This window comes from Sorex araneus, chromosome 4 (assembly GCF_027595985.1).
Source record: "Sorex araneus isolate mSorAra2 chromosome 4, mSorAra2.pri, whole genome shotgun sequence".
Taxonomy (NCBI): domain Eukaryota; kingdom Metazoa; phylum Chordata; class Mammalia; order Eulipotyphla; family Soricidae; genus Sorex; species Sorex araneus.
Window position 1 is genome coordinate 50,389,654 of NC_073305.1, and position 12,889 is coordinate 50,402,542.

A 12,889-nucleotide genomic window follows, 5' to 3' on the forward strand; every position below is an offset into this window, starting at 1 on the left:
TCTCTCTCTCTCTCTCTCTCTCTCTCTCTCTCTCTCTCTCTCTCTCTCTCTCTCTCTCTCTCTCTCTCTCTCTCTCTCTCTCTCCACCCCCCCCCAAGCACTTCTGCTTTTAGATATTTTTTGCTTTGTTGGTTGTCATTTTGGTTTGCACACATTTGTCCTCAAGGCTTAATCCTGGCTCTATATTCAGGAATCTCTCCGGGTAGGGCTTGGAGGACCTTGTGAGGTACTGAGGATCAAATCCCAGGTTGGCTGCACACAAGGCAAGTGCCTCACTTCCTGTACTATCCCCCTGGCTCCATGTCTTCAAAGGTTTTGAACCAACAATCTCTCAGCAGTCTGGTCTTTACTTTCAAGCATTTATATGTACAGCCCAAGATAAATATCTCCCATTTCCCCTTTCCATTCAGGATAAGTGTCAAGTATATCAATCTTTTACATTTTCTTCCTCATGCCCATTTTTATTCAGAATCCTGAATTGTCTGTGGTCAGTTTTTCCTCAGAAATGCCATCTTTGTGGTCTGACTGTGTGTGTGTTCATTAAGGTTTGGTCTGAATTACTTTTTTTAAAATTTTATTTTATTGAATCACTGTGAGATAGTTACAAGCTTTCATGTTTGGGTTACAATCTCACGATAGTCAAACACCCACCTTTTCACCAGTGCACATTCCCCACCACCAATATCCTGTGTATACCCGCCATTTCTGACCCTCCCCCTGCCTCCATGGCAGACAATATTCCCTATAATCTCTTACTACTTTTGAGCATTATGGCTTGCAACACTGTGGTCAGACTGTTTAACAAACCACAGGATGCCTGGTACAGTAGGGGCTCAATCAGTATTTGTTGAATGGATGGATGAGTGAAAGGACTGAGAGTAATTCTTGGTCCTGATAATTTGAAGAGGGATGAAAGAGACTTAGGAAACCCCCTACCTGGCTAGTCTTAGGAAAGATATTGGGCCCTGAGTGGGGTTTGGGGATTTGTCACAGAGCTTTGAGTAGTGATGGACCCACTGACATTTCTGTATCTGTCCTGCAAGCATCCTTTCTACCTGTCTCAACAGCCTGTGAGTGAGGGTCACTTGCATCTGCTTTTCAGAGAAAAGAAAATCAGGGCTTAGAGAAGTTGTGCCACAAGTCCAAGGCCATTGATTTTTCCTACTCTTTAGTGGGTTGTTTGTTAGACTTGGGACTCTGATTTTAAAAGCTGAGTTAGAGGATGCTACTTGGAAATGTTGAGGTGCTTCCAGTGTCACTCACTGCAGACAACAGGGATAGAATTGGAGGGGCTCATCTTTGATATTATTTATGCACTGGTTCATGGAGTAAGTGGAGCATTTTGTATGTACTGGTATTTATGGGGCATTTTGTATGGGTCAGTCCCTGTGCCAAAATCTCACCCTCATTAGTTTGCTTAATTTCAAGGGACTAATTCTCTTAGGCAGGAGGATGGAACTCCTAATTGAAATCTGAGGACAGGAGGACCTTACTCAAAGATACAGAATTCAAATGTGAAGATATGTGAGAGTATAGAGGAGATGTGCAGAGAAATAGCATTAACTAGCAGAAGTGCCCTTTGTGGCTAAGGAGCCTGAGGGTATAGCACAGGTAAGAATAGATATTTGGATGGATAAAAGGAAGGATAGTACTGATGTGTTTTTTTTTAACCAGTTGCTATGATAAACTACAAAAACATAGCAGGGATGTGTAAAATGCTTTCCAGGTACAAATGCAAAATGGATCGCAAAGGTGTTGTGGGACTCTTACTCTCCGAACAGATGCTTGTAGTCGGTTTTACAAAATGTTGAACATCTGTTGCATTTTTGACAGATATAAGAGATAATTTAAATCTCTCATAAGGGAAAGAAAGAAGGAGTGCTATTCTCAGATCATATTGACCATCAAGAATGATAAGTTGATTTTGAATGGATAGAAATGTTGCATAAAATGACTGTGTTCATTGGGTTGACTTTATTGAGCAGAAAACTGGACTTGACATGGGTAGTAAGTGAAGTCAATGCTTTTAACTCAGTTTGGTGCATTATAGATAGGACCTATGGACAAAGGTCACAAAGAAGAGTTAACTGGTAAAATTGTCATGCACACAAAAGTATGAATTGTTCCCATGAAAAAGAGTTAAGGACATCAAACACTCCTTATACAGTAAAATAATCTGTGCTTAATAAAAACAGGTGGAGGGATGGGTGTTTGATCACTGTGTGATTGTAACCCAAACATGAAAGTTTGTAACTATCTCACAGTGATTCAACACAATGTTTAAAAATCAGATTATAAAAAGGATATATACAAATCACAAAATATGGGTATATGAAGCAAAATAGGTGAGTCCTAATACATTTCCCAGGTTGAATAGTAGTCTCCCAAAGATATGTCCAGTTCATTACCTCCAATACACCTCATGGATAACACTTCACTTGGGAACAGGGTCTTTGCAAGATGCAATTATCTTGAAGATTTGGGATTTAGGTAATCTTGAATTTTGAATTTTGGGTAGACTCAAAATGTAATGATTGGCTTTTTAAGAATAAAATAAAGTTCTTAGAAGATTTTAAGAGATTTAATATAGAGACACACAGCAAGAACTGTTATGAGAAGATGGAGGCGGACATTGAAATTATGTGTCTTTAGCTGAGAAATGGAAGGCTGGGGCCAGCAGAAGCCAAGGGAGAAACACAGGCAGGTTCTCCCTCAGAACCAGTGGAAGGTACAGACCTGCCAAAACCTTGAGTTTGCCCGTTTGGCCTCTCAAGTATAGTTCTGGTGTTTCAAACCACCCCATTCATGGTAACTTGTTTTAGTAGCTACAGAAGCTAATAGTAATGCATGTAACCTCTAGAAACATTAATCTAAGATTCATCAGATTAAGTACCAGAACAAGACTTTTAAAGGACCATATAGGAAGTCAAAAGGGCTGTCAAACGAAATTAGAGAAAAAAACAAACTTCTACAAAATAAAACGTAAGCAATCTGTTTGGAAATACACTGTTTTTATAAAAAGACAAATTAGCTCATCCACTATTGAGACCCTCAGACTGGGATGCTTGTTCATACTTGATTGTAGTGTTCATCTCCTCAGTAGGGGACAGTAAGGGCCAGTGGCCTGGATACAAGGGAAACAATTAGAAAGGGTTGAGTCTTAGGGTGGCAACTTTCTCAGTAATGTTGGAACAGCCAATATTTTAACGGGGAAACTCATATCAAGGCTGGAAATGAGGTGGGAGGTCTGCTGTTGTGGGTATCTAACTTGGGGCCTTACATGTGCAAGGCAGATACTCTGTCACTGAGTTATATCCCTGTTCCTGAAACCATTTTTAGCCTATTTTTAAAAAATTAGATAAACCCAACATGAAAAGTATCATGCTAAGTGAAATGAGCCAGAAAGAGAGGGACAGACATAGAAAGGTTGCACTCATCTGTGGAATATAAAACAACGAAGTAGGAGACTAACACCCAAGAATAGTAGTATATAATACTAGGAGGTTGGCTCCATAGCTTGGAAGCTGGCATCACATGCTGGGGAAAAGGAATCTCAGATAGAGAAGGGAACACCAAGTAAAATGTGATTGAAGATCCCTGCTCGGGAAGGGAGATGCGTGCTGAAAGTAGACTAGATACTGAATATGATGGCCACTCAATATCCCTATTGCAAACCACAACACCCAAAAGGAGAGAGAGAGAACAAATTGGAATGCCCTGCCACAGAAGCGGGGTGGGGTGGGGGGATGGGATTGGGGGGTGGGAGGGATACTGGGTTCATTGGTGGTGGAGAATGGACACTGGTGGAGGGATGGGCTCTCAAACATTGTATGAGGGAAACACAAGCACGAAACTGTGTAAATCTGTAACTGTACCCTCACGGTGACTGACTAATTAAAAAATAAATATTTTTTTAAAAAAAATTAGATAAACCCCCCACCTAATACTGGTCTACTTTGCCACACAACTCCATCTCATATGACTTTAACAATGGATGAAGTTCAGGATTTGCTCTTCTCTTGCTAAGCAAGCTTCTGCAATCAATAAATGATTATTATATAAGTCAGTAGAGTGCCATTTCAAGTGTTTAATTGAATAGGTGTGTTTAGCAAAATCTTCATCTTAACTAGATCATATTTTTAGTAATTCTGCTTCCCTTGTTTACCATAACTTAGGAATATCAAAATATCAAAGTCCCTTAAAGAGGTATAACTCCTTCCTTCCTTCCTTCCTTCCTTCCTTCCTTCCTTCCTTCCTTCCTTCCTTCCTTCCTTCCTTCCTTCCTTCCTTCCTTCTTTCCTTTCCTTCCCTTCCTCCCTCCCTCCCTCCCTCCCTCCCTCCCTCCCTCCCTCCCTCCCTTCTTCCTTCCCTCCCTTCTTCCTTCCTTCCTTCCTTCCTTCCTTCCTTCCTTCCTTCCTTCCTTCCTTCCTTCCTTCCTTCCTTCCTTCCTTCCTTCCTTCCTTCCTTCCTTTCCTTCCCTCCCTCCCTCCCTCCCTCCCTCCCTCCCTCCCTCCCTCCCTCCCTCCTTCCTTCCTTCCTTCCTTCCTTCCTTCCTTCCTTCCTTCCTTCCTTCCTTCCTTCCTTCCTTCCTTCTTTCCTTTCCCTCCCTCCCTCCCTCCCTCCCTCCCTCCCTCCCTCCCTCCCTCCCTCCCTCCCTCCCTCCCTCCCTCCCTCCCTCCCTCCTTCCTTCCTTCCTTCCTTCCTTCCTTCCTTCCTTCCTTCCTTCCTTCCTTCCTTCCTTCCTTCTTTCCTTTCCTTCCCTTCCTCCCTCCCTCCCTCCCTCCCTCCCTCCCTCCTTCCTTCCTTCCTTCCTTCCTTCCTTCCTTCCTTCCTTCCTTCCTTCCTTCCTTCCTTCCTTCCTTCCTTCCTTCCTTCCTTCCTGTGTTTGGGTCACAGCCTGCAGTGCTCAGGGCTTATTCCTGGCTTTGTGTTCAGGATCGCTCCTGGTGGATTTAGGAGACCATATAGGGTGCTGGGGATTGAACCTGGGCGGCCATCTGAAAGGTAAATGCTGTATCTGGTGTACTATTGCTCTGGTCCCTTAAAAAGGTATGATTTTAGAGCAAGGTTTGGTGTGAAAATGGGATGGGTGAAATGCTTCTCAGACTACCCCTTCTTATTGCATTTCTAAATGTATTCACAGATACCCAAGGGCAACTTTGGATTTCAAGGACCACCTGGAGATATGGGACGCCTTTTACTCACCCCAAATAATCCACACTAAAAATAAATAAGGAAAGAACTGCCTGGCTTTAAATTGGGTCTTTAACGTGTTGAGACAGTGAGCTAGTAAAATGGAATTTTTGTTTCTAATTGGGAAAGGTTTTTACATGACATTGACATAATTGAGGTCATTGATGAAGAAGCCAAGCACCATGGATTTTTCAGTGTCATTATTGTATTTGCATCGTGGTAGATTAATTTAAGAGGAGTTGTAGCAAAGAGTGAGTCACAATAATTGTTGTCAAGCTTGGACAGGAAAAATAAAGAGCTTCCATTTCCCAGGATTGGGAGGATCAAGTCTTTCTCAGAAATACCCTGTGGTAAAGACTGCGTTGGTCATTTTTTCTCTCCCAACCCATGCTGTGGTTGATTACAGTTTTCAAGAGCTAGAGCATTTATGCTTGGGAAGAGAGTCAGAACCCTAATTGCCTATTTAATTTGGGTAGCTTACCTGAAAGAGTAAGACAGGCCCAAGGTAAGACAGTCAGATAAGATGCAATGTCTTTCCACTGAGTCAGATGACAGCTTGTAAGTTCTAAATTGGATTTCTCTACATAAATGACCTGGAGGCTGCCATGACAAAATTCAGGCAGCTATGGAGAAGGGTGGGGTGCTTTGGTGTCCATGGTTAGTTTCTTACCCATTAACATGAACTTTTCTAGCAGTATTTTGCTCATTGGTTTATGATACTTGAGGAGTAGAGTGATCAAATAGTCTTCATCTTCTTGCCCATGGGGTGTCAGAAAATTTTTTAAATAAGCCTCCTGTGGTGACATTGCTGCATTATGGAGTCCCACAGTGAACTTGAAAGAGCCTTGAAAATAACTTTGAGAAAGGCTTTGTCATTAGTCTTTGCTCTATTTGTTTAACCTTCCCCAAATCCCTTCAAGTGGATACTACTATTTCCAAGCAAAGACCAGACACCTAATCTTCTCTTGCTGCATTTTCCACTTGTGTAGCTGGAGGGCAAGAGTGGCACCTGCCTTGGGGGCAGTGGTTGGGGCCATAGCAGGTAAAGAAAGAAGGGTTCTGGTGCCACAAGAAGGACCCCACAAAAATTTCTCCCTTTTCTATTTGTTAACATAATTTCCCGTTGCCATTATATCCTATCAGACTGAGGATGAACAACTCTCTTAGAATGCTGCTTAATGCAGTATAATTGTGATCCCGGATCTTCAGAATTTCAAAAGAAAACAGTGATAGAGCTTCCTCAGCGATCCATTTTGCTTTGACATGTTTTCACAAAATACTTATTTCTTCTCCATTTTTGTGCTTGCCCTTGCTCTTAATTAATGAAAAACGGGAAGGTATTATCTTTGATTTGATAAGGGTGAAGAAAAAACATTTGCTTATGGGATCACAGGACAGAAAATAAGGAGAGTAGATGGTTGTCTGGTATCAGAAGTGTCTTTATTTTATTCACCCACCCGTCTATTCGCTCATCCACTATTTATTCACCCACCCACCTATCGACCTATTCATGCATCACAAAAATCGAGATTTTATGCCTTGTGTTGAACGAAGGGACACAGATGTGGCAATTTAACCACACTAAAGCAAAGCAAATAATCACCTTTGGCCTCTGTCCAGTAGGGGTTGGCCATAGAGAATGGGACAAACGAATAAGAACTGCCCAGCTTTAGAATCACCCGGGCAGCAGTTGTTGAGCTCATAGTCTGGCCATGTAGTCAGTACAATTTGGCTCCCTGATCCTGGATCTCAACATGTGAGTCATTGTTAACTGGGTTATTAAAGACAGCTAGGAAGCACATCAGAATTCCATAGGTGCATGAAGAGCAGAGACTGGGGTCTGTCACATATCCAAACAGTCCAAACAGCAGGCATCCTTAAAAGAAAGAGCAAAGTTATGACAATTTCCTCCTCTGGTTTGCTAATATTGCTCTCCATATCTAAAATACCCTAAAGTGTTTTATTTTATTCTTTCCCGTTCTCATTTTTTAAAATCTGCCCTATTATCTATTCTATTCTTTCTTAGGAGCATTTTTGTTTGTCCTAATAATATTCTAAAAGCCTCAAACTATTTTGCCCAGGGGACTATCTCCACCTTAGGGTTTTGTATTAAGAGGACAGTTTTCCAGAAGACTAAAATATGGTGGTGTCTGCCTTTATAGAAATCTCAATCTGATGAGCAACACAATAGCAAAGTAGAACAATGCAGTTATGCAATCTTAATTTACTCTTTCCCTAAACACAAACTTCCAAGGTGGAAGTGACTTAAAACAAGACTGTGATGACTTAAGTGATTCCAGTGAGAACAAACACATTTCTCCTGTTTTAATACTACGTATTGAAACAAGAAGGGGAAAGTGGAAAGTAATGCCAAGGTCTCTCTTTACTTTCTTTACAACTGTGTGAAGTTGTAAGTTACAAATGTGGGTATATCTTTCAAGAGAGAAACCCTCATTAGAAGCTCTGGGGTGACTTGGAGAGCAGGGGCAGGACTGGGAAGCCAAAACACGTGGAAATTCTGGAGCAAAACATTTTGGAAGCTAGAACTGGAGCCATAGCACAGTGGATAGGGCATTTGCCTTGTACGTGGCCAACCTGGGTTCGATTCGTCCGCCCCTCTTGAAGAGCCCAGCAAGCTAGTGAGAGTACCCTGCCTGCATGGCAGAGCCTGGCAAGCTCCCCGTGGCGTATTTGATATGCCAAAAACAATAACAACAAGTCTCGCAATGGAGACATTTACTGGTGCCTGCTTGAGCAAATCGATGAACAATGGGATGACAGTGCTGCAGTGCTAACTTTCCTCATGCTGATAGCTGCCTGAGATGTGGGATTCCAGCATGGTTGTATTTCTCTTTGGTTGTTAATATTCCCATTATCTGTCTCTCTTTTTCAGACCCAGCTATTGTCAATGGAGTATATTGGTCTGAATCCCTTAACAAAGTTTTTGTGGATAACTTTGACCGTGACCCATCTCTCATATGGCAGTACTTTGGAAGTGCAAAGGGATTTTTCCGGCAATATCCAGGTGAGTATGCCTGCACAGAGAATTAGGATTCAGATGAACAGTCCCATAGTATTTTCCTTTAGGGCTCAAAGCAAAAACTTTTTTTCCCTTCCCTCAGGAGAAAATGAAAGAAATATTAAGTGCAAATTGTCAGGGTACAGAATGGGAATGGCGAATTGGCAGCCACATTCATTCAAGCACACATAAAGCATTTTGATTTTTATGTGACTTTGGCATCTTTCTCAATAGAGTAATTCAGAGAGCTGCCACTAAAAGTGAGGAATTGGCGTGTGAAATGTACCATATTTTATCTTTCTGGAGAAGAGTTTATTTTTATTACTATGACTTCTTCCACCACTATTACAACTACTCTATAACTGTATTACAATATGATTATTATTATCGAGGGAAGGAGCAAGTCGTAAATGGGGAGAGTTCAAAAGAGACTGGAAGCTATAAGCAATGGATTTCCTCACTTCAGAACTGACTTCATGGAGGATGACATTGAAATGACTGAAGGTCTGTTAACATCAGCAGCTTTGGGGTCACCAAAAGCACCTTCAGAACGTGTGTTGTCAGTGTTGGTTCGTCAAGCTCTTGGAACAGGTGTTCTTTCTGAGGCCTTCCTGGGCCTCTGCTTTGCAATAGGAATTTAATTCTGGCTTGGTTTGAATGTTAATTAAAAAGGGAAGTTTTAATTTTGCTTACAAGTTGTGAAAACAGGACTCGAGGCTGCAATTGTGCCAACATCACAGCTGTAGAAATTAACAAGCTCAACCTAAAAGAAGGAAAAACGCCCTGTATAATCTTAGAGCAATTAAGTGGAGTCTTTTATGTTTTCATTAAGTAAAACTAGGCACCTGATGTCTTCCCACTTTGAGGCACAGGGACTGCCAGCCTCTGCCTGGAGGAGCTGTTTGCCCTGCACACAACATCTGTCCCATGAGGCTAGCCTGCCAAGCCTTTGCTGTGCCATGTTATTCAACATTTCCTGAGAGTTGTGTTCAGCAGGGCGTGTTGGTTCCTCCTGGCGTGCATGGAAATTTAAACAATAAGCATTCTATTAAAGATAGTGTTATAATAAACAGTGGTCTATTAAAGTTCCAGTGCCACCAAATAGCCATCTGCTTCCATATACTCGTAAACGCAACACAGATGTTTCTAGAAATAGCATACTAGGATAGGACAAGGGGGCTGAGTCATGAAAGAAGCCACAAAGATATCTTACCAAGTCACTGTGTGGCATTTGAACTAAGGTGGGGTACAAAAGAAGAAATCACAATTCATCTGTTTTGACCTTCAGCGAGAGGTCATGAAGAAATACAAAGACTGAGGTATACCCTTTGTCTTAGGATGTTTTAATAAAATACTATAGATGTGTGGGAAGCTTAAACAACAGACATTTATTTCTCACAGTTCTGGTAACTGGGTTATCTTCCTGCAGAAATTATGCTTGTTGAGCCTCTCTTCCTGACTTGCTGGTGGTACCTTCTTGCTGTGTGCTCACACGGGAGATTAATGGCTCTAGTCCATTTTCCCCTTTGTCTGAAGACACTTATCCCAGGGTCGGGGATCATACCCTCCTGACATTATGTAAGCTCATTGCCTTCCAAGTACCTCACCTCTTGGTACAGTGCTGATGGCTTTAGAGTTTCAACGCATAGATTTTAGAGGGACAGAAGCAATTCCATTCATAACACAAAGTAAATCGGTAAAAATCCATTAAAGTTTTATATAGCAGTGAAAAATCCTTTTACATACAGAGTTTTTATCAGAAGAGTTGACTCAGACATGTTTACTTTTATTCTTTTTAAATTAGTGACAGAGTTTTGACTTTATGAAATGCTTCTTTGCATGTCAAGACATGGGTCACAGTCTCCCAAATGGCTTTTTACTTTCTCGATATATGTCCTGTGGTCACTCAATGTTTGGTTTTGAACAGAGAACATACCTCTTGTCAGCTTAATTAAAATGATCATTGGAAGAACAATCCACGGACATTTTATTTCTAGGATACTTTTTATTCTAGGATGCTTTTTTGCTTGTTTAGATATCTTAGGTGTAATGGTATGAATCAGTGGTAAGTGTGTACATCCTTTAGCAGAAGCAATCCTCATTCTTAAAAGTGTTTTGAGGACTTGCTTTATACCAAGATGTGGTGAGACAGCAGAATAAAATGGTGAACTAGATATATAAGATCTCTTAAAGCTTATAAAGCTCCCTCTTGTGGGGAAAAGTGTTCACTAGGGATTTGGTTACAAGTGACAGAGACCCAATTCCAACTAACTCTAGGCTAAGAATGTATTGTGTAACTTTGAAATCTAGGGAGTGTGCTAATCAGCAAGACCATTTAGATTTTGAATATTTTCAGCAATCTCCCTCATCTTTGCATTCCTCTAGTCTGACTTTATTTCACAGTCAGTTGATCTCTGTGTCATGGGCGATCTCAATATTCTTCAACTATGGTTCTACAGGATGAGCAAGCCCTAGTTACAATGTATTTGATGAAATACAATTATTAACTTGGTCTGGATGACATGCCTAAATATAGTAACCAGAAAGACCAAGTAATTGTAGGGCCAGTCTGGGTAGAGACTATTTGGGATTGGTATGGCCTTTCTTGGACTGGATCATGAAGGAAGGGACAGTGACAACATAGGGTACAGAAATAGGTAAATGAGACATCATGGTATAGGGTGTTGTATGCTAAGGTATGGGAAATAGTAAATGATGTTTTATATACTCTGAATCACTGAAAATTAATAATAATTTTAACCTCTGGATATGGGAATGAAATTCTTGGAAGAAAAACTTCAGTAAGTATTAGTTGAGTAAGTATCTGTGATTTTTTCATTCCCACATGGCTCTGTGTAGACCTCCTCAATTAAGCCTGTAATGTGCACAATGCAGTTGTATCATTGTGCTGTCCCAGAGGAATTTTAGTGATGATGGACATGTTCTGGGCATACAGTGTTGATACAGTTGCCACTGACCACCTATGGCTATAGAGTAGCCAAAATGTGTATGGTGGGTTTGATGAACTAAAAAACATGAATTATATTGAGATTTAATTAATACAAACATAAAATGAATAGCTACATATGGAAAATAACTACTTCTATAAGCAATGTGACTCTATAGAAATGAAAAACAAAACTTGTAGCCTTGGGGCCAGAGAGATCAGGCTTAGGTGCTTGTCTTACATGCAGTCTGTCCTGGTTCAATCCCTAACACCACATTTGGTCTCCCATGTACCACCTAGAATGATCCCTGAGTGCAGAGCTGAAACTAAGTCCTGAGTTTCTTCCAAAAATCAAAAAGCCAGATAATACAAAAGATTTGTAGTCTTGATACCCAGTTTCCATGGTACTGGTCTTAACTTTTAGCACCTGCATTGCAAAGGGGTGTTGTTGTCACAGAGGGAAGTAGTTCAGTTGTGTTATTCTGAACTGAACAATTCAAAATTATCAGCAACAACAGAGTGTTTATAAAGGGCCTTTGAACTTCTCAGGGTTGACTACTTGAGGTTCAGGGAATCTTTGTTCTCATTTTATCCTTGAGAGCCTTTGAGAATGCTGTGAAAATGAGCGTTCATTTTGACATAATGTCAGTGACCCATCCCCCTCCCCCCGTCCCCAGCCCTTCCCGTCCCCAGTCACTGAGCCCTGTGTTGGGTGCTTATACAAACATTATCTGGTTTAATCGTCTCCATGATTCTGATTCTGTGAGGTGGAGTCAAAGAATAACTAACATCAACAGAGTAAGAGGGAGTTGATAATGGTGTGAATCCTTCAACCACCCTCTTTCTTCTTATGCAATCATGATGGTTTTCATCTTGAAAAATATGAACCCTGGCCTGCAATCTTCTGCCATTGGGCTTTCAATTCCCAACTTTTTAATTTGAGATCTGTCCCAGGAGGATAGAGCCATCTGTTTTATCTATCACACTGTCACCAATAATAACATATTCTAAGTACTCAGCAGTCTGTATTTGGTGAAGGGACCCATCAATCTATGAATCCAAATGCTTCTTGATCTATTGTTTTCCATGACAATGGTAATAACAGTCTTCCCTTTTCACAAGCAATTGAGCTGTTGCCTCAATCATTGAAGTACTCCATCTTGACCAACTTTACAGTACTTTCATAAAATTGACTGGACTTAGTTCATAATTTATAGAGTTTTATGTCCTTTGTCATGCTACATAATTTCTCATAATATTGCTATGTGAGATGGAGCTTATTTATCTTTTTTTTAATCACTTTAATTTATCCTCCTGATCTGAAATAAGGGGCCTGGTGTCACCAAGCATAATCACTCCTAATGATACTTGAGCAAGCAGACTTGACATTTGAATGCTAGGGCCCAAGGATATGATGCTGCTTGGATCCTGTGGTCTTTAGGACCATAAGGGGCATCCCAACAGTTTTAAGGACCATAGCAGCCATATTTAATCCAGGGCCTTCAGGACTTTACCAGACAGTGTTGTAGAGAGGTATGTGGTGCAAGAAATCTAACCAGAATCCCATGAATACAAATTGTGGAGCCAGTAGCCAAAATGACACTTTAAACCAAAATTGACTATAATTCAACTCACATTAAAAACTGATATTTTATTCTAGAGAGAAAATTTAAACCTAAAGTTATATTTTAAGATACTTATTAAAATTATGGACTAAGTAAAAAAAAAGT

At 40.7% G+C, this 12,889-nt stretch overlaps 1 protein-coding gene across 2 annotated transcripts in view; it reads left to right on the top strand.

Annotated features, from left to right (window-relative positions):
- CACNA2D3 (calcium voltage-gated channel auxiliary subunit alpha2delta 3) overlaps positions 1 to 12,889 on the top strand; it is a 999,345-nt gene that overhangs the window by 458,352 nt on the left and 528,104 nt on the right. For both annotated transcript variants that reach the window (XM_055135106.1, XM_055135105.1), the window contains exon 6: positions 8,087 to 8,218. In XM_055135106.1, coding sequence (XP_054991081.1) covers positions 8,087 to 8,218 — 132 coding nt within the window. The remainder of the gene's footprint in view (positions 1 to 8,086; positions 8,219 to 12,889) is intronic.